Source organism: Microtus ochrogaster, chromosome 7, assembly GCF_000317375.1.
Source record: "Microtus ochrogaster isolate Prairie Vole_2 chromosome 7, MicOch1.0, whole genome shotgun sequence".
NCBI classification, from domain to species: Eukaryota; Metazoa; Chordata; class Mammalia; order Rodentia; family Cricetidae; genus Microtus; species Microtus ochrogaster.
The window spans coordinates 70,326,206-70,345,646 of NC_022014.1; the positions used below are offsets into that span (position 1 = coordinate 70,326,206).

The following is a 19,441-nucleotide window of genomic DNA, read 5'->3' on the forward strand; positions in this document are numbered from 1 at the left end:
TAGCTCTTGTAGACCAGGCTGGCCTCGAACTCACAGAGATCTGCCTGCCTCTGCCTCCCGAGTGCTGGGATTAAAGGCGTGCGCCACCACTGCCCAGTGGTTATGAGGTATCTCATATCTTTTAAAAGGTATCTATTGGGGTTTGGGGAGATGGCTCAATTGATAAAGCACTTGCCTCACAGACCTGAGGATCAGAGTTCAAGTTCCAGAATCCACAAAAGGGGGGAGGGGCACAGAAGCCACATCTGTAATGGTGGTGGAGACAGAATCCTCCAAAACCAGGCCAGCTAGCCTGGTATATGCTGCTGCAAACAAGAGACCCTGTCTCATATGCTCTGTGGTACACTCATGCACACACATATACTCCCATGCATACATACTCACACAATAGTTGTGGAATATTACTTTAACTAGGCAAAGGTGTGTTACATTTGCGTATGTTGCATTCTTAACTATGTGAAGATGTCTATACTTGTTTACGCTGTATTTGTTTAATTATGTAAAGCTATGTTGCTGTTTTACCTTACTTGCTTAAGGCACCCTATTGGTCTAATAATAAACTAAATGGCCAAAAGCAAGGCAATAGAGGGATAGTCAGGGCTGACATGCAGAGGGAATAAATAGGAGGAGGAGGAGGAGGAAGAGGAGAAGGAGGAAGAAGAGGAGAAGGAGGAAGAGGAGGAGGAGGAGGAGGAGGAGGAATCTAGGCCCTGAGAGAGAAGACAAAGAGAGAGCGAGGGAGAAAGAAATGCCAGATCCAGCCAGCCAGGTTGCCGCCAGCCAGCCAGGTTGCCGCCAGCCAAGTAGCCGCCAGCCAGCTAGGCATGGAGTAGGACATACGGGATAAAAGGTAAAAAGCCCCAAGGCAAAACGTAGATAAAGAGAAACAAGTTAAATAAAGTTATAATAGCTAGTGGGACAAGCCTAAGATAAGGTTGAGCATTCATAACTAACAGTAAGTCTCTGTGTCATGATTTGGGAGCTGGTTGGTAACCCAGAAGAAAACCTGCTTTGTGAGTTATGTCTGGCTTCAAGCAAGCAAATGCCCTTCCCCTAACAGCTGTGTGTAGATATGAAAACAGGCACCTTCTTTCAGTTCCGTACGTATGAAGCTTCCAAAACTACATGCCGAGGGAGGGAGGAGTTGACTCAGCAGATAAGAGCACTGACCACCAAGCCTCACAACCAAAGTTCATTTCCTCAGAACACACATGGTGGAAGAAGAGAACCAACTTCTCAAAGTTGTCCCCTGACCTCCACACAGGCACCATGGCATGCTCCCCATCCCCCACCACGACAACAACAACAGAAACAAAACAAAAGCAAAAAACCAACTCTAAGCCGGTCGGTTAGTGGTGGCGCACGCCTTTAATCCCAGCACTTGGAAGGCAGAGGCAGGTGGATCTCTGTGAGTTCGAGACCAGCCTGGTCTACCAGAGCTAGTTCCAGGACAGACTCCAAAACCACAGTGAAACCCTGTCTCGAAAAACCAAAAAACAAAACCAAAAAACAAAAGCAACAACAACAAAAAACCAACTCTATATGTTGAAAAAGTCTTCCCCATTTTGGGGGCATTGCGTCTCACTCAAGCAAGCCAAGTACTCTACCACTAGGCTATACTGTTGGACTCTGGCGTCCAAACACCGAGGAGGAGTCACCCCCAGAGACCATCTCATACACCACAGCCAATGCAAAAGCATGAGGATTTTATTAATTCTGTCATGACAGGGTCCCCTAGCATTCGGGAAGCCGAGAGACCTCGAATAGCTGGTACAGTCTACTTTTAAAGGGGCCACAGAAGCAAGGGGGGTTGTTCTTTGACTATTCTGATCGGCTTATTCTAAAGGGCTATTACCAATAATTGACTGGAGAGCTGTTGCCAGATCAGATGAGGTAAGAGGTCATTTTGACCCAGTTTCCCAGGGGACTGAATCAAAACGTACGTATATGGGTAATTGTTCAGGAACTGAGTATGAGCATGTGTGGCTGTTAGGTCCTTGGTTCCCAGGGGAGGAGGGGAAGCACTATGGCACGGAGGCTGAGAGGATTCAGAGTTGTCAGAAATGGCTTCAGCATTGTCTTACAGTCTTACACCCCAAAGCTTTTCCAGCATTTTACGCCTGTCCTCACAGGGTCATTGTCCTGCGGAGAGCTTAGAGGAAGTTTCTGAAATATGTAACAGGGATGACGCTGGGTTTAGTTTGCCATTGACTTTGGCAACAAGTTCAGGGACAGTTGACACGGTGGAGCCAAGACAAATATCCTGGCTTTGGGGCACGCAATGTGACAGTTTCTCCAAACCCATTCTTGGACTCTTAGACCATAAGACACCCTTTTCCCTGAGCTTTGCAGACATTTAGGGAGTACTCCATGCTCTCCTCTTGTTTTCTTCATATGCTGCACCACCCCCATCCCACTTCCACCATGGGGACAGTTGCCTTGGAGCAGACCAGAAGCTGTTAAACAAGGGAGTGTTGGGTGAGAGAGCCTATGTATGGGTCCACAGTATGCTTGGCAGGTACGCTTGGTTCAGAGGACACAGTCCTGGTGCTGTAGATGTATACAGCTCCATCAGTTTGCTTGTCTGAGGCAAGCTTTTGTGTAACCCTTGAACTCACTAGGCTGGCTTTGAACCCTTGATCCTGCTGCCTTCACCTACCATGTGTCATCATTACAGAGATGTAACACTATACTCAGTTCTGCCACTTTCGAGTCATGTAATGGTGGCAGGTTCCCACAACCCTCTGAGCTCCACTTTCCAGAAACAAGTAATGACAGACCCACAGCCACCTTCCCTGAAGGAGCGATGAATGGCAAAATGGAAATGCCTAACTGTTACCTGGTCACACTTCAGGACAACAAGCTACTGGGGACATATTTCATTACATAAACACTAAGAGTATAGCCACAACCAAGTACCCTCGGGGAATAAGAATCGGATGGTTACTCTGAGCCTGCAAAGGTCCTATCTGGGTGCCTCTCCTTGTGGAAGATGTGTTCTGATTGGGCACAGTCTCCTTGGAGACAGTAGGCACCTGTTCATTCCTGAATCTCAGATTATTCCCCCACAGCTATTGCTAGGAGATCTATGGCACATCCCAGACATCACAGGTCCGGAACTGGGAGACCCCTCCTGCTGCCTGCCTACCTTGGCGACAGGCACTGTCTTTCTTCCTCTCTACATCCCTCCAGATCTCTCCTTCTCCCTCCCTCCTCCCTTCAGGACCAAATCACCCTAGGCAACCCAGTTTTGTCCTTGTCTCTCTTCTTCTTCCATTTATTTATTTATTTATTTGGGTTTTTTGAAACAGGGTGTCTCTGTGTAGCTTTGATGCATGTCCTGGCTCTTGTAAACCAGGCTGGCCTCAAACTCACAGAGATCCTCCTGCCTCTGCCTCCTGAGTGCTAGGATTAAAGGCGTGCGCCACCACTGCCTGTCCTAAGTCGATCAGCAAGATCAGCAAACCCTATCCACTCTGTCCAAAAGAGCAGGTGGGAAGTCAGGTATAGTGACACACACGTACTATCCTAGCTCCACAGCATGCCCATCCTAGGCTACCAGCAAGGCCCTGTCTCAAACAAAAGCAGCCACCTCTTGTACACACAAAGTTTAAACACAACTCTGTGGCCATGCTCTATTTCACCATCCTTACCCATAGACAGGAAACCTCAACCTACCTTACCCCATCACTCTAGAATCTGGCTTCTTCATTCTCTACTCTCCTGCCTGGATTATTTCCAGAGCCTTCCTTCCGGTTTCCTGCTTCTGACTCAGCCTCTTGTCCTTTCATTTTCTTTACTAGTACAACAGGGAAAGATCTATTGGAAGCCTGAGCCAGATCCCACGCCAGTCAGATCCCACGCGCCCATCAGATCCCATGCCCATCAGACCACACAGCCGTTACATTGCTTTGTTTTGCCTTTTTTTTTTAAACTAGCATTTAAGGAAAAATTAGGAAATGTCACACAGCCCTCAAAACCACTACCAGCTTCCTCCTCATCTGACCTCGTCTGACCTTCTTGCCTCAGCCTGCCCTAGGATCCTGCCCTGGGACCTGGCCATCCGTCACTGACTGCAGCTTTTCTTCCATTTTATACTGTCTCATGAAAGTTCATCTTGGCTTCCTAATTAGAACTGCGGCCTCCCTAGCCCCCTCCTTAACCCTGCAGGCCTCCCTCACCCATTCTGTTTTCTCCGTAGCCCCTTAACGCCTTCTCTCATTAGAGACAAGTGAATTGTTTTCAGTTATGAATTTTCTACCTTCTCCTACTAGAATATGGGCTCCCTGAGGACAGGTTTGCTAAAGAACAGCTTTGGTGGACCATGATGCTCCTCCCTGCCTAGAGTTACAGCTGTAACTCCAGTTATGGGGGATCCGACTTCTGGTCTCCTCGGGCAACCGCTCTCCCAAGCGCAGATGTATACACAGACACACCTATACATAACTGAGAATTATAAAAGCAAATCCTCAAACAATAGCAACAAAAAAGCATTGGCTTGCAAACGGCCTACATTGGAGGCCAGGACTGAAAGTCTGTGACTATGCCCCCTCCCCTACAGGTTGCCTCCAGAGTCAGGACACCAGCTAGGCTATTCTCTTGTCCAGGGCGCTGCGCTGAGACGGTGTGATTGAGAGTGGGGTCTTGAGCCTGGATCAGTTCTCTCCCCCATCCCATCTTAACTGAGTAACTTTGGTTCTTCTCTCAAGGAAAAACACTCAGGCAGGACCTCCAGAGCTCAGAGCAACCATCCGGCTTGTCGTCCCACCTGCTTGCCTGTCACTGTCGGGCCATCAACCAGAAGGCATACTCTCTGTAGACGCTGACTGAACAAAATGCATGAATGAGTAATGTGCTCTCCCGAGCCCCGGCTTCAGGAGCTGAACACCAGGACGGCATCACGCTGTTTCTCTAAGCACCATCTTAACAACTCAAGGGGCTTCGAGCCTAAAGTACCCAAGTGGAAGTGTCACTGAGGACAGGAATGGTTGAAGTCATTTCCTGGTCTCCCTCAGGCAGAATGGAAGGGGCTCCTTAACACTCCCCTTCCACTCCTGGTCTGAGGAGCATCAGCTGGGAGGCAGCCCAGCCCCACAGTCCCCCCCCAACTCCCGCCAGAGTCATCCACTTGGTCTCCATAGCAACAACAGCTTCCTTAACACTGAGATTAAACAGCTGGGTGGAGCTGATAAGGTGGAAGGTCCGGCACCCAGAATGGACCACAGGGCAGATGCCCCTTAATGGGCACCGAGGCTGAGATCCCTGTGGACTCAAACCAGTGGCAGGGGAGGGGGATGAGGACTCCAGCCTTCTGTGCCCCAGTTCTGCCAGCCAATCTCCCAGGCCTCAGGCTGCTGACAGACCCTGTCCAAAGAAGATTCATTACTTCCTCAATCCTGTATGGTGGGGTGAGGGGCCATCAGTGCTAGACAGCTCCTGAGGTCACTGGGAAGTGACTGATGGGTAAGATCACATGTCTCAGCAGAAAACGGGGGGGGGGGCGGGGGGGCATGCTTTGATTCCCTCCACCCTCAATGAGCTGTTTAGACAAAAACAGGAAGCCTGGGAGGCCAGTGAGGGCTAACACAGCCTAACACACCTCTCATTCCTGAAAAGGGCTGGCATTCCAGAAGGGCTTTAGTTAATGAGTGCCACTGTGTGCCAGGACACCTGGGACCCACGGTTTATGTGGAACTTGAACCCAGGTAATGTAACCCAAGTCCCAGGCCCCACCCTTGGGGTCGAGTCTGCCCCCTTGGTGCCCTGTCAGTGTTAGTGTGACATCCACCTGCATTAACCCTCTCAACCCCCTGATCGTCTCTGACCCATGCTGCCTGTCCTCCCTCCTGGAGCAGTTCACTCAGGGAGCTGAGGCGTAGGGGCTGTCCATGTCTGGCGATGGACCAGCTGAGTGCTGGGAACAAGCCGAATTCAAACTGGAATGTCCGGTTTGGAAGAGAAATCCAATCCAGGCTCAAGACCCCACTCTTAACCACACCCTCTCTCAGCACAGCGCCCTGGACAAGAGAATAGCCTAGCTGGTGTCCGGAGTCTGGAGGCAACCTGTGGGGGAGGGGACGTAATCACAGACTTTCAGTCCTGGCCTCCGACGTAGGCCATTTGCACTCCAATGCCTTTTTGATGTTATTGTTTTAGGATTTGCTTTTGTAATTTTAAATCATGTATAGGCGTGTCTGTGTATGCATCTACACTTTGAGAGCGCAGTTGCCCGAGGAGGCCAGAAGTTGGAACTGCAGTTACAGGTGTTCCTGAGCCACCTGATTCTAGTTCTGGGAATTTGAATTCAGATCCTATGGAAGAGCAAGAAGCATTCTTACCCATTGGGCCATCTCTCTAGTCCCTGTTGTTCATTTTGTGGGATGGGTTCTTATGTAGACTAGGTTGACCTCAAGGGAAATATGTAGCTGAGAGAGGCCTCGAATCCTCCTACCTCCACATGCTAAGTGCTGGGGTTACAGGTGTGGTGTTTGGAATGAAACCCGAGCTTTGTGCACGCTTGGCTAGCCCTCCTCCATATCTTCAGCCCTTTGTTCGCTCCTTCCAAGATCTCACTAAATAAAGCCAAAGACTCATACTCATGTCAGTCTTTCTGCTTCTGCTTCCTGAGCAATGGGATTATAGACACACCTCCAAGACCATGTGGGGGGCAGGATGGGGAGGGAAGCCAGGAGATTTTGCAAAGCATCCTCTCCCAGGCTGGGCCCGATTCACTTCCTGTCCTAAGTTTCTGCCTTCAGCCTGGATCCAGAGAACAGGAGACAATCTGGAACCTTAAGGGACTGTATCTCCCAGCCAGAAACCGAGAACTCAGAGGCCAAAGCTAACAAGCCTGAGGTTCAGTATCTCTAGCTTTAATGGAAATATTTTTCCAGAGGCCTGGTCCAGCAGGGGTGATTAGGTCCCTGGAAAGAGATACTAAGCTTGGGTGTCTAGCTGGCTAAAGCGTGAGCTCCTTCTATTCAGATGTCCATTCAGACTGTCCTTCCACCTACAGCCTCTTTGCAGGACACTGTCTTCCTTTGGGAGCCCAATACCTCGAAACTTGAACCTTGTCCACTACTCATGCCTTTTGATGGTTGCCTAATAATTCAAGAGGACGCCCTGGAGCCTGGAGAGATGGCTTAGCAGTTAAGAGCACTGGGTTTAATTCCCAACACCCACATGGCAGTTCACAGCTGTCTCTAACTCCAGTTCTAGGGGATTCTGATACCTTCATGCACATAAAATAGTTAAATAAATCATTTTTTTTAAAAAAGAAGACCCTTTGGAGTCCCTAATACCTAGAGCTCTAAGGTTTAGAGCACCTGAGTTATGGCCCTGTATCACAAGTCTGAGGCTCAACTTCCCAGAATCACCAGCAAGCAGCTGAAGTAGGAGGACCAGAACCACCTAAGCGCAGCTAGACTCCGAGGGTGAGTGACTTCCCATAGTTCCATACCTAGTAGCCAGAGAAGGAGACACAGGAATGCTCAGCCCACCCCCCCTCCTGGGTGAGTGGGTAGCCAAGGAAGCAGTGAGAATTACTTATCTTTTCCACATGGGCCTGACCCTTGTGGGACCCACGGGATCAAGAGCTGCTGCTAAGTAGGCTTACATTTGGAACAATGAGAAAGCCAGGGAAAGAAGAATCCAGAAATCAGGGGGAAGAAACCAGAGGATCTCCAGTGGCCAAAACTTCCCTCTTCTCAGTTGCTCCCAGAATCTGAAGTTAGGACCACCTCCTTTTCTTGCTCGGGTTCTCTTCCCACAAGGTGGTTTCAAATCAAGTACCTACACACCCCTAGTGACAGGGAACCCGCTATTTTTTGGGCAGTTTTGATTATTTTTAGATATACCAAGTCAGCCTCTGGATTTCTAGGCTTCCAGTGGGAATGGGATCAGGCGAATTATGCAGACTAAACTTTCTGAGAGCGAACAGTCCAGGTTTCTCTGTGTACTTCCTTCAGCCCAGTGAGTGCTAACCATCTCAAAACAGACAGTGACCCTCTCAGCATGGGGCAGCAAGCCCAGCAAGGATAATTCACAACCTCCTCCATCCTGGAGACACCCTTGGTCTCTTGCATCTCACTCTTCAGGTCTTTGTTTTGTGTTTGCTTTTTTGAGACAGGGTTTCTTTGTGTAACATCCCTGGTTGTCCTGGAACTCTGTAGACCAGGCTGGCCTCAAACTCAGAGATCCTCCTACCTGTCTCCTGAGTGCTGTGGGATTATAGGTGTGTGCCACTACCACCCGGCTGGGTTTTGTTTTTTGAGGACCTCATGTAACTCAGGCTGACCTCAAATTTGCTACATAGCTAGAGGCTGTCCTGTAACTCCTGATCCTCCTGCCTCAACCTCCCAAATCTTGGGATTATAAACAGGTGACACCATGTTCTGTTCTTGTTTTTTGAGACTGAGTCTTCCTTTGGCCTAGTGCGCCTTTGGAATTTATTTCCGTGCAAACGTGAGGTATACTCTGAGATGCTGATACTATGCCCCAGTGAGATGACGCGGAGGGAGTGGAGGAGCAGTGTCTTGCCACCTAGCAAGCAGCGTGTGTGAACATACAAGGGTGGGTGTGTCCACTGGGTCACAGGTCCCCAGGTTCCTACCCTTCCGGGGAGTGAGCTCCCTGATCCCCTGGAAACAGCTGGAAGCCAGTCCTTTTTTCCCAGGACCAGGGTTCTAACACCCATTCTGGCCTCATTCTTCTGCCTTCCCTCCAGTCGGTAGGATTGCAGGGACCTGCCAACAGAGCTTCTTGCTTCCCAACTTTATTTCACATCCTCTATTTTCTTTGATCTCCATAAACATTTTGCAAAGTAAGCAGCAGGTGGTTCACTTCCTTATTTTGTAGGTGGAGAAAGAAAGGCCACGAGACACTAGGGAAAGTGTGGGTAGACAAGTGGCCCAGAATGGCCTGACCACCACACCCTCTGCTCCATTTTCTCCTCTGTTCAGGTTTTCCTGGCTACCCTGGTCACTCCTCACCGCAGCTGCTAAGGTTCAAGGGTGCAGCTGACTTAAAGGTGGCGCAAATGAAAGGCAAAACAGCACTAAGGAAGTCTAGCCCAGAGAGCCAGCCTTTTGGGTAACTGAGCTACAGCTTAGGCTCCAGCCTCCTAGCCTGAGCACCTTGCACATCCTAGCTCTGCAAACTCCCAGGGCTGAACTAGAAGTGTCCTGCTTTCTCAGACCCCAACATGAAGCCATCGACCAGTGCAGCCAGGAATGAATGGCCTTCAGAAGCCAAGATCATATAGAAGAGGGAGGATGTGTCCAGTCTGGGGTGGCCAGAGGAATCAGTTCCCTGTGACTGAAGACGTTTAAGCAGAGACCCCCTCAAAGGGTCACAGTAGAGATAAGCTCCCACCCACACGGCCTCATGAACAGTGTTAAGTTCCAGGGCCAGGGCGCAGCCAGGCAGGGGGACAGCTGGCTAAGGGATCATTATGACATGTTTAACCGCTGTAGCTGAGGACAAACACATTTCTCGGAAATGGGAAACCTGCCAGTTCTGCTGATTGTTATCCATCCCTTTTACATCTAATCTACCTTTCACTTTCACTCTTTCATGAAGGATACTGTCTTCTTCATGCCTGTTACAAGTATCTCAATATATAATGTATAAATCATTCTGTTAATCTCCAAATGATTGAAGTCTCCTACAATTATAATAATAAAGCCTAGAGGTTAATAATAAAAAATAAAGTTCAGCCAGGCAGTGCCACAGGCTTCTTGTCTCTTTCTTAGTCCAGTGCTCTGTAACGTGTGACCCTACCAGGGCCATACTAGCCATGTGTCCTTTTCTCTTCAAGACTCTACATTGAAAGGCTGGGTTAGCTAAAGCCCTGCCCAAGCTCCAAGCTTGGGAAGGGGGGAGGGGGCGAATTCCTGAGGTTTCTAGTTCCAGGCTTTGGAGAGCATTGCCTTGAGCAGTTTCGATTACTCAGGGCTTCATTGCCACCAAGGAACAAGGAAGGCTGCCCCTGAGGCTTGGCATATCTGCCCTCCCGACTGTCAAACTTTTTGCCTAGTCACTGTGACCATGCCCATGCTGAAGTCACGCTTGCCAAGCCCAAGTGAACAGAGAAAGGAGATGTACTGATAAGCCAAGGGTCACCTCTGGGCCTTTGAGAACAGAGGCCATGTCAGCCTGGATGATTCGACCTGGAACCAGTTAGTGATCCAAAGAAAAAGAGTGGTCCCCAAAGACAATTTTTGTTGTTGTTTGTTTGCTTGTTTGAAGATAAGCTCTCCTGTCTCTTAGGCTGGTCTTGAGCTTGTTGTGTAGCCAAGTGTGACCTTGAATTTCCCGTTCTCCTACTTTGATCTCCCAAATACGGAGTGACAAGCTGCTACGCACCTTCCAGCCTCTAGACACGTGGCAGTCCCCGGTGGGGAAAGTACTCTATTGCGCTTACTTCTCCCAAATCCACAAAACACTTTGTGCCCACCTAGTCCAAGACACTTTTTTTTTTTTTGGTTTTTTTTGAGACAGGGTTTCTCTGTGGTTTTGGAGCCTGTCCTGGAACTAGCTCTGTAGACCAGGCTGGTCTCGAACTCACAGAGATCCACCTGACTCTGCCTCCCGAGTGCTGGGATTACAGGCGTGCGCCACCACCGCCCGGCCCAAGACACCTTAAACAACAACAACCTTAGAGTATGGTTCTCGACTTCTACACACACACCTGTGAACACACCGGCAAACAGTACACGTCTATGCACAACACCTCACCCTTACCCCTGCACACACTTATCTGCACACACCAGAGACGTACACCCACCAAATATGTATACAAAATAGGTGATAATGGGAAAAGGCTTACGTGCTACGATCCCGAGTCTAGCTTTGAAACCAGCTCACGAGTGACCAGAAATTCGCCCCCTATTAGGTCTGCCTGTGAAACTGAGATTCTACCGTCAGTTGTCTTGCCAGGTAGAGGAGCCCTCAGGATGCACACACTTCGGATACCCAAGCTGCCTTATGAAAGAATTTGATGGAAGCCACAGGGGTTGCATGTGTGTGTACATACGTGCGTGTGTGAGCACGTGCGCATGCGCGCATGCAGTGCTGGCTGGGCTTTGAACCCATTGTCTCCTGCATGTGAGGCAAGTGCCCCATCCTTGAGCTATCATCCAGTAGTTTGCTTGCTCTGGTTTCATGGAATTGGGTGCTTTGGGTCCAGCCCCTTCTTCTCTGGCCCTCCATTTCCCCCATCTATCAAAGGAGAGGGCTGGGCTCAGTCCACCTCTCTCTCTCTCTCTCTCTCTCTCTCTCTCTCTCTCTCTCTCTCTCTCTTTGGTTTTTTGAGACAGGATTTCTCAGTGTCCTGGAACTTGCTCTGTAGACCAAGCTGGTCTCGAACTCATAAAGATCCATCTATCTCTGCCTCCCCAGTGCTGGGATTAAAGGCAAGCACCATCACCAGCTGGCCACCTCTTTCTCTTATACCCTGGATGTAAATAGGGCCTTCTCACAGAACTGCAACCGGGTAGATCTTGTCCACAGAAATAGTGGCTCCCCCCCAAAAATGGAGCCTCGAAGGTCTAGCCATACCAAATACCTGACTGAGCAGGGCTCTGAATGCCCTAGGGTGTAGCGCAGGAAGACTGGGTGGATAACCAAGCAATAGTTAATAGATCGGGTGCTGGGAGTTTCATGGGATGCAGGCAAAATGCAAAATGCCCCTTCTGTACCCTGGGGTCAACTGACAGAGGTGCTGAGACCAACAGGCAAGTAAGTACCATAGCTTTCCAATTCCTGATGACCCACTACCATGCCAGGAGTGTGCCTCCTGCCTAGCTCCTCCACGCGGCAGGGAAAGGCATGGCAATAAAGGTCCCGACCAGCTGATGCTTTGGCATCGTGGCCACACACCTTTTCGGCACCCATTGTTCCCTCTCGGGTGCCTAGACCCTTTCGGACCTGGCTATACACACCCTACCCACGGATCAGCCGCTGCGCCCCTAGTCCCGTGCCTTCCCCGGAAAGCCGTGGCCGAGTGGGAGACCGGACTTCCGCGATTGACAACTACTCCCTCTGCAGCACGGATCCCGGATCCTGAGATGCTGGCCTTACCCAGAACTTGGAACCCAGCTCCCCGGAGCCGCACAGGCGGTCCATGTGGCTCAGGTGCACGGCAGGACTGAGATCTCGATTCAGCACAGCCCCAGCAGAACTGCCCCGGAGCCGCCTCCAACTCCCAGCTCGATCGGCACTCCTCCCGGCCCCGCCCTCGGGTCCTCTGGTCAAGTTCTCCCGGTCCTTCTCAGCAATTGCGACACGGGTCTTCGCCTCAATAAAACTGCTGGTACCTAAAATTGCAACCCTGGAAGGGACTGCAGAGTGAGGAAAGGTGGTTGACAGGACGAGTCTCTTCCAGTGGCCCTTGAGCTACTAGACCCCAAAGCTGATGGGCCTGGGAAAGAGTCTTAATCAGCTTTCCAGTGGGATCTGAAACACGCATACTTTCAACCCAGTCAGAAAGACCTGAAGAGGCATTTAGCAAGCTTCTCACTGTAAAAGAAGTACTTTATAAAGGCAGGGTCACTTCTGATTTTGTAAACACAGGATCATCTCACTCGCGTTTCATCATCTATAACATGAGAAGTGCTTGTGAGCCTAGTAGTCTTCTTCCTCTTCCCCACAAGTTGTCAGAAACAACTGACAGACAATGGCTCTGTATCTGTGATGTGTGCACCTGCATGTGTATAGCAAGAAAGTGAGGCATGCAGTTGGTCCTAGTACCAAATAGATGGGTGTGTGGCCTCCTTGTGGTCCTCTTAAGCTGCTGCCTTCTGAAGCTCTGTGGCTCCCTAGTCTTGCCCAGGACACTTCTGCACCCCAATTTTGCACTGGTAAAGTATGGATTACTATATGGAATCCTTTAGGCTTTTCTGAGGAGTCCACAGAAAAGTATATAAAGCATATGTATTGCATGTAACATATGTTAATTCTATTTCACTCTGACCAGGGTGGGGATGGGCAGTGAGACCCCAGGAGGAGATCCATACTAGCAACCTCATCTTAAAGTTGAACCTCCACATTGTCGGTCTGCTAAAATGGCCTTCCCAGCTTGGTTGTGCTGGGATCCCCTCCATCTCTCTCTTCCCTGATAAGATCCCAACTTACCATAACCCATCCCTGGAGCTAAGCAAAATAATCTTCTTGGTCTAATTTACCATCTTTACATGCAAGCTCCTGGTGTGTGTGTGTGTGTGTGTGTGTGTGTGTGTGTGTGTGTGTGAGAGAGAGAGAGAGAGAGAGACAGAGACAGAGACAGAGAGAGAGAGACAGAGAGATCTCCCTGGCACTTGTTTCCCAGGCAGGACAAGGTATTTCTAGCCTCCTGGGGTTCATGCACGTATTGCAGGGATCCAGGAGGATAGTGCAGAAAAGATCATCTCCTACCTGTCTGGACTGCAGGCAGGAAGTCCTGGAAGCCAGAATAGAGATGAATCAGTAGCGTGAGGTGGGCAATGGTGAATGAGGTTTCTCCCCGCTTCCCAGGTGGTTTTTCTGGGGACCTGTGCAGATTCTCTCAGCCCTTTTTTCTCCTTCTTTCCCACGCTGCCTTCTCTCAACCTTCTCTCTGTGCAGAAGACTTTAGGAGTTTTCACATCTTGTCAGTGTACTTTTGGTTACATTTACTTGCGAAGTCTCTCTTCTTTGCAAGTCTAAAAGGTCCTCATGGCCAACTGAGTCACCTCTACTTCCCCTTCCTGCCTCAGGTAGGAACTTTTGTGCTCTATGTAACCTTAACAGGCTCCTTGTGTCTCTGGGACCCAGTTTCACCTTATAAGTGAGCGAAGTGCCATGGAAGCTCTCTTCCTACACCATGGTCCAGGCCCCTAAGACCAGAGCATCTGGGAATCAGTCTCTAAGCCTTCCATTATCCCTGAACACAACTTCCCAGCACCTCTGCCTGGCATTTTACTACTGACTCTCTCTTAGAGTCTGGCTATGGTTTGAGGAGACTAAGGGGCCTCCCTCTGGTACCCTTTAGGAAGTGAGCTACCCCAAGTACCCTTCTGGTTCCCTGGGACCTTCCAGCTCAAGGTCAGCGTGGAGTCCACCAGTTAGCTCTCTGATTTAAGGACAGGAATCTGGTTTCAGCACTGGAGCAAATCTCCATCTTCTGTGACATCAGCCTTTCCATCCTGCCTTACCTTCCATCCTTACCTTACCATACCATACAGGTGGGAGGTTCCACAAACAACGTACAGTCCCTGGCGATCCTTGCCTTCCTCCGCCTCTGGAAATGCTCCGAATTTACTCCCCTGGCCTCTTTCACACAGTCCTTGAAGAATGAGCATAGTGTTTGTATGACATCATTGTTTTGGTTAATTGGCTCACCAGAACAAGAGATCTCAAACGTTGGGACATTCCACAGTTTGCCCAGGGCCTCAGAGCTTTATCTGGCACAGATATCAAGAGCCTTCTCCTGTATGTAGCTTCCACACATGGCTACTCCAGGCAGCTCCCTGAACAGGATGTGTTTCCTGGACCCTTGACTATTGTACCCCTGCCCCTAGCCCACCTTCTAAGCTGCTCTGCCGACTCCCTAGCTCCCCCAACTCCCTGTACCCACCAAACTCTGTTTATCTTTCAAGATATCTGTCAATGGCCAGGCGGTGGTGGCACAGGCCTTTAATCCCAGCACTTGTGAGGCAGAGGCAGGCGGATCTCTGTGAGTTCGAGGCCAGCCTGATTTACAAGAGCTAGTTCCAGGACAGCCAAGGCTACACAAAGAAACCCTGTCTAGAAAAAAAAATTACACCCAGTTGCCAAAGATTGTTAAGACAAAGATCACAGGGGACTAACTACTCTCAGGTTGGGGATGGAGGGGCCCAACAAATGACAGTGGTGGCAGGACCAGATATTTTGTTGAGTTTGTGTCTGTGATACTGAAATTGTTTCTGCGAAGCTCTGGATACATGAGAGAGGGAATGGAGAAAGCAATTGATAGAAAGAGACATGACGAAGCTGTCATCATTACACTTTCCTTTTGCAAGGCGACATTCTGCTTGCCATTGAATGTGTTGAATAAAAACAGAATGAATTCATCTGTGAAGGAGGCTTTGCATAGAGCTAAATGCTGATAAGTCTGAGGTGTGTAGACAGAGACTGCCTGGACATGAATAATCACACAGAAACTATATTAATTGCAACATTGTTTGGTCAATGATTTAGGCATACTCCCAGCTAGCTCTTACATCTTAAATTAACCCATTTTTATTAATCTATGTATTGCCACAAAGTTGTGACTTACCAGTAATGTTCTAGCACTTTTCTCCTTCGGCAACTACATGGCATATCTTTGACTCCACCTACTCTCTTTCTATATCTCTGTTTGGATTTCCCGCCTGGCTTTACTCTGCTAAGCCATTGGCCAAAACAGCTTTATTTATTAACCAATAAAAGCAACACATATACAGAAGGACATTCCACATCAGAGGTATGAGCTAAGGTGGCTTTGTGATAGCTAAAGAAACTCTGTTTTATGCTAGCCCTCCGTCTTGGTGCCCACTAGCCCTAGTCCTGGAAGACAAGTTCCTAGTAACTCTGAATCAGTGGCCCTGACCGAGAGATATACAGCCATGACCATCTACTTGCTACGACATGGATAATTACTTTTTTGGCTTTTGTAATTCGTTTATGCAGACACCCAAGGATTATTGTGGTTTGTCTTGTCCATTTAACTTGGCAGAACAGACTAGTCTTTGCTTACTTTTGTAGATATTGAAGGTCTTCTTGTGGCTTTTGCCTTTAAAAAATTGTTTCCTGAGCAGGAGAGATGGCTTAGAGGTTAAGAGCACTGGCTGCTCTTCCAGAGGTCCTGAGTTCGGTTTCCAGCGACCACATGGCGGCTCACAATCATCTAAAAGATCCAGTGCCCTCTTCTGGCCTGCAGGCAGAACACTGTATACATAATAAATAAAAAATCATTTCCTGTTATGCGATAGTGGACACACCTTTAAACCCAGCACTAGGGAGGCAGAGGCAGGAGGGTCTCTGTGAGTTTGAGGCCAGCCTGGTTTACAAATCAAGTTCCAGGACAACCAGAGCTACACAGAGAAATTCTGTCTCAAAACAAATGAACAAACAAAACCCACACAAAATAAAATAAATAAAAATAAAAATCCCTTCCACATCCCCTTTCTTCACGACATGCCTGAGATTCAGTTTTACTGCTGTCGTCCTACTAGCAGCCAATCAATAAATCCTTTAATTATAATTGAATTAAGTCCATGGTCTTTCCCCAGGGGTCACAAACTCCATAATAGCTTGAAATAAAAGTAGAATGCCTTGAGTCACATAGTAAGAATCAGTTTGTAAATTGAAAGTCTGAACAAGCATTTGTTTGAAGGCAGAAAGGGCAGTGAGGGTAGGGGCTGTTTTGGGGGTAACAAAAGAATGCCATGCTCCAGCCTCGTTACAGCAAGGTTGGCGTCTTTGCCTGATATATTGGCTCCATCTGAGAAATGATAAATGCACCAGAAATAGGATGTGTACTTGTGGGAGAGCAGGCCTATAAAGGAAGTAATGAAATTCCACAGAATCTTTATAGGTGTGAGATGAAGAGAGATTTGTCCCCCACAAAAAACCAGTAAAAGCTATTTCCTGGGGATGTCTTGAGATACAGAAGAATAAACAATATCAGAGTCTTGTTCAGTGAGTCAGGCAGTTCTGCTTCTGCCTTGTGTAAGAGTGATTGCTGAGTAAACATTTTTTTTATTTTTATTTTTATTTTTTGGTTTTTTGATACAGGGTTTCTCTGTGTCTCTCTGACTGTCCTGGAACTCGCTCTGTAGACCAGGCTGGCCTCAAATCACAGAGATCTGCTTCTGCCTTCCAAGTGCTGGGATTAAAAACGTGTACCACCACCACCTGGTGAGTAAACATTTTTTGAGTAAAAATATTTTCCTTAGGTATACTGTTTTAAAATGCTGACAGGGGAAGTTAATTGTCCAGTGACTACCCCAAAATCTAAGTGTCTGTGAAAAGGTTGTCTTTGCTGCAGACCTGTGTAAAATCTACTCCAGCCCACTGGTCCCCCTAGGCCAGTTTCTCTCTGCCCACCTCTTCCCAAATAACCACTCAGTGGCTTAATATCAGTTACAATTGTCTGGCCAATGGCTTAGGCTATTACTGGCTAGCTCTCTCTATAAATTAACCCATTTCTATCAATTTATATTTTACCAAGAGGCTCGTGGCTTGTTACCTCACATTTTGTTTCTTGGGTGGCCACATGGTATCTCCCTGACTTCGCCTACTCTCTCTGTATCTTTGTTTGGACTTCCTGCCTAGCTTTACTCTGCTAAGCCATTGGCCAAAACAGCTTTATTCATCAACCATTAAAAGCAACACATATTTGCAGTATACAGAAGGACATCCCACATCAGACCTGGAATGATTAATTGTGGTTACTGCAATGCAAGGAGTCGGGGTGTGAGGTGAGTTTAAGTCAGCGTCTCCCTTAAGAGAATCAAAAAGGTGAAAAAGCCCCATGGGAATTCCCAGTCAAGACAGAGGTCCATTGATACTACCTGGGAGCTATTGAAGAGAATTTAACATTGTTTTTCTTGGAATAGACATCGATAATCAGTAAACTTTAATAAAAGAATGAGTAACAGTGTCTCCATAATAGCTGTCTGGAATCTCTGTTTTAACAGGGTATATTACCTTGTTAACCCACCATTGGCAGAAGGTGAGGCTATTGGTCACACTTGGTGAAGAATATTCCATTGAAAGTGAGACATAGATGCATGATTATAAAAAGTAGGTACTGAAAAAGCAAATCTTTAACATCAGGGTGTAAAGGGACAGTTTAAAAAATCTTAAAATCAGTCAGGTGGTGGTGGCGCACACCTTTAATCTTAGCATTTGGGAGGCAGAGACAGGCAGTTCTCTGTGAGTTCAAAGTCAGTCTGGTGGTCTACAGAGCGAGTTCCAGGACAGGCTCCAAAACTACAGAGAAACTCTGTCTTGAAAAACAACAACAAATCTTAAAATCAATAATAAAAATAATAATAATAACATGGAGCTGGGTGTGGTCATGCATGCCTTTAATCCTAGTCCTTAGGAGGCAGAAGTATGTGATCTCTGAGTCTGAGGCCAGTCTGGTCTACAGAGCAAGTTCTAGGACATCCAGGGCTCCACAGAGAAACCCTGTCTTGGAAACAATCAAAATAATAACAATTACATTGTAGTGTGAGGGACTGTGGTAGGAGAGGGACCGTCTGGCTGAGGACACCAAAGGGATGACGATGCATATAAACAGCACAGAGATCTTATAAAAGCCTCCATTGACCAGATTCCCCAGAAATACAGAAAACAGGAGTAATCCAGGTCCGAAAAGATGGTTCTGTATGGTCAACCTAAAATGCTATTAAATTAGCTGATGTAAATATTTAATTTCTTTGTCCCCTTTAATGGGTCACTGGCTTACTCAAATAGGGGGATCTTTTTATCCAAGAAAGCTTAGGTAGGTGTTTTTTAGTGGCCCTTTGAAAAAAAGGATGCTCAAGTAAAGAGTTGCTACAACCTCCGTGAAACAGGAGGTCTTGTTCCCCAAAGGGGAAAAGGTTAAGGATGACATAGACGGTTGCAATAGGCCCCTGGATTCTGGGAGCAGCAAGGAATGTTCCTACACTTGGTAGGGGATGTCTTTTGCAACCACCACCTTGGATATCTACTACTGAAGATCTAAGCATAACTGGAGAGATAGGATTGTTCAGCTATAATAGAAACGTGAGCTCCTGTACTGACAATACCAGCTGTGGAGATCTGGCTGACTGAAACTGCAATACAAGGTTTATCAAGAGACATCAGCTGAGTCCGGTATGCATCTGAGGAATCAAGTCTTTGATTTTTGTCAACAATCATCAAGAGTTTATATGATAAAGGCATTTTTATCAAGATGCTAGATCAATCAATTGTTCCAATGAAGTTAATGTTAGAATTTCTTGGAGTAACTGGGAATGAACCTTAATATGAATTTGACCTGTGTAATTTGTATCAATAACGTCAAAATAAAAATTCTCTTTGTAACCCAATTTGATTTACCTCAAATTTAGCCAAAACATTTTTTTTTTGTTTGGTTTTCTGAGACAGGGTTTCTCTGTGGCTTTGGAGCCTGTCCTGGAACTCCCTTTGTAGACCAGGCTGGTCTCGAACTCCCAGAGATCCGCCTGCCTCTGCCTCCCGAGTGCTGGGATTAAAGGCGTGCGCCACCACCGCCCAGCTTAGCCAAAACATTTTATAGGAAGGAATCCCCATAAGTCTGTGAGGAATCTCATTACTTTTCCTATTACACCTAATTTTATATCTTTTTTTTTTTTTTTGGATTTTTCGAGACAGGGTTTCTCCGTAGCTTTTTTGGTTCCTGTCCTGGAACTAGCTCTTGTAGACCAGGCTGGCCTCGAACTCACAGAGA

General features: G+C 47.7%; 1 protein-coding gene across 1 annotated transcript in view; it reads right to left on the minus strand.

The window, feature by feature from the left end:
- Abcc3 (ATP binding cassette subfamily C member 3) overlaps positions 1 to 12,204 on the minus strand; it is a 53,464-nt gene extending 41,260 nt beyond the window's left edge. Inside the window, exon 1 of the mRNA XM_005350553.2 lies at positions 12,082 to 12,204. Within this exon, the coding sequence (XP_005350610.1) occupies positions 12,082 to 12,126 (45 nt within the window). The 5' untranslated portion in view covers positions 12,127 to 12,204. The remainder of the gene's footprint in view (positions 1 to 12,081) is intronic.
- Positions 12,205 to 19,441: the final 7,237 nt, after the last annotated feature.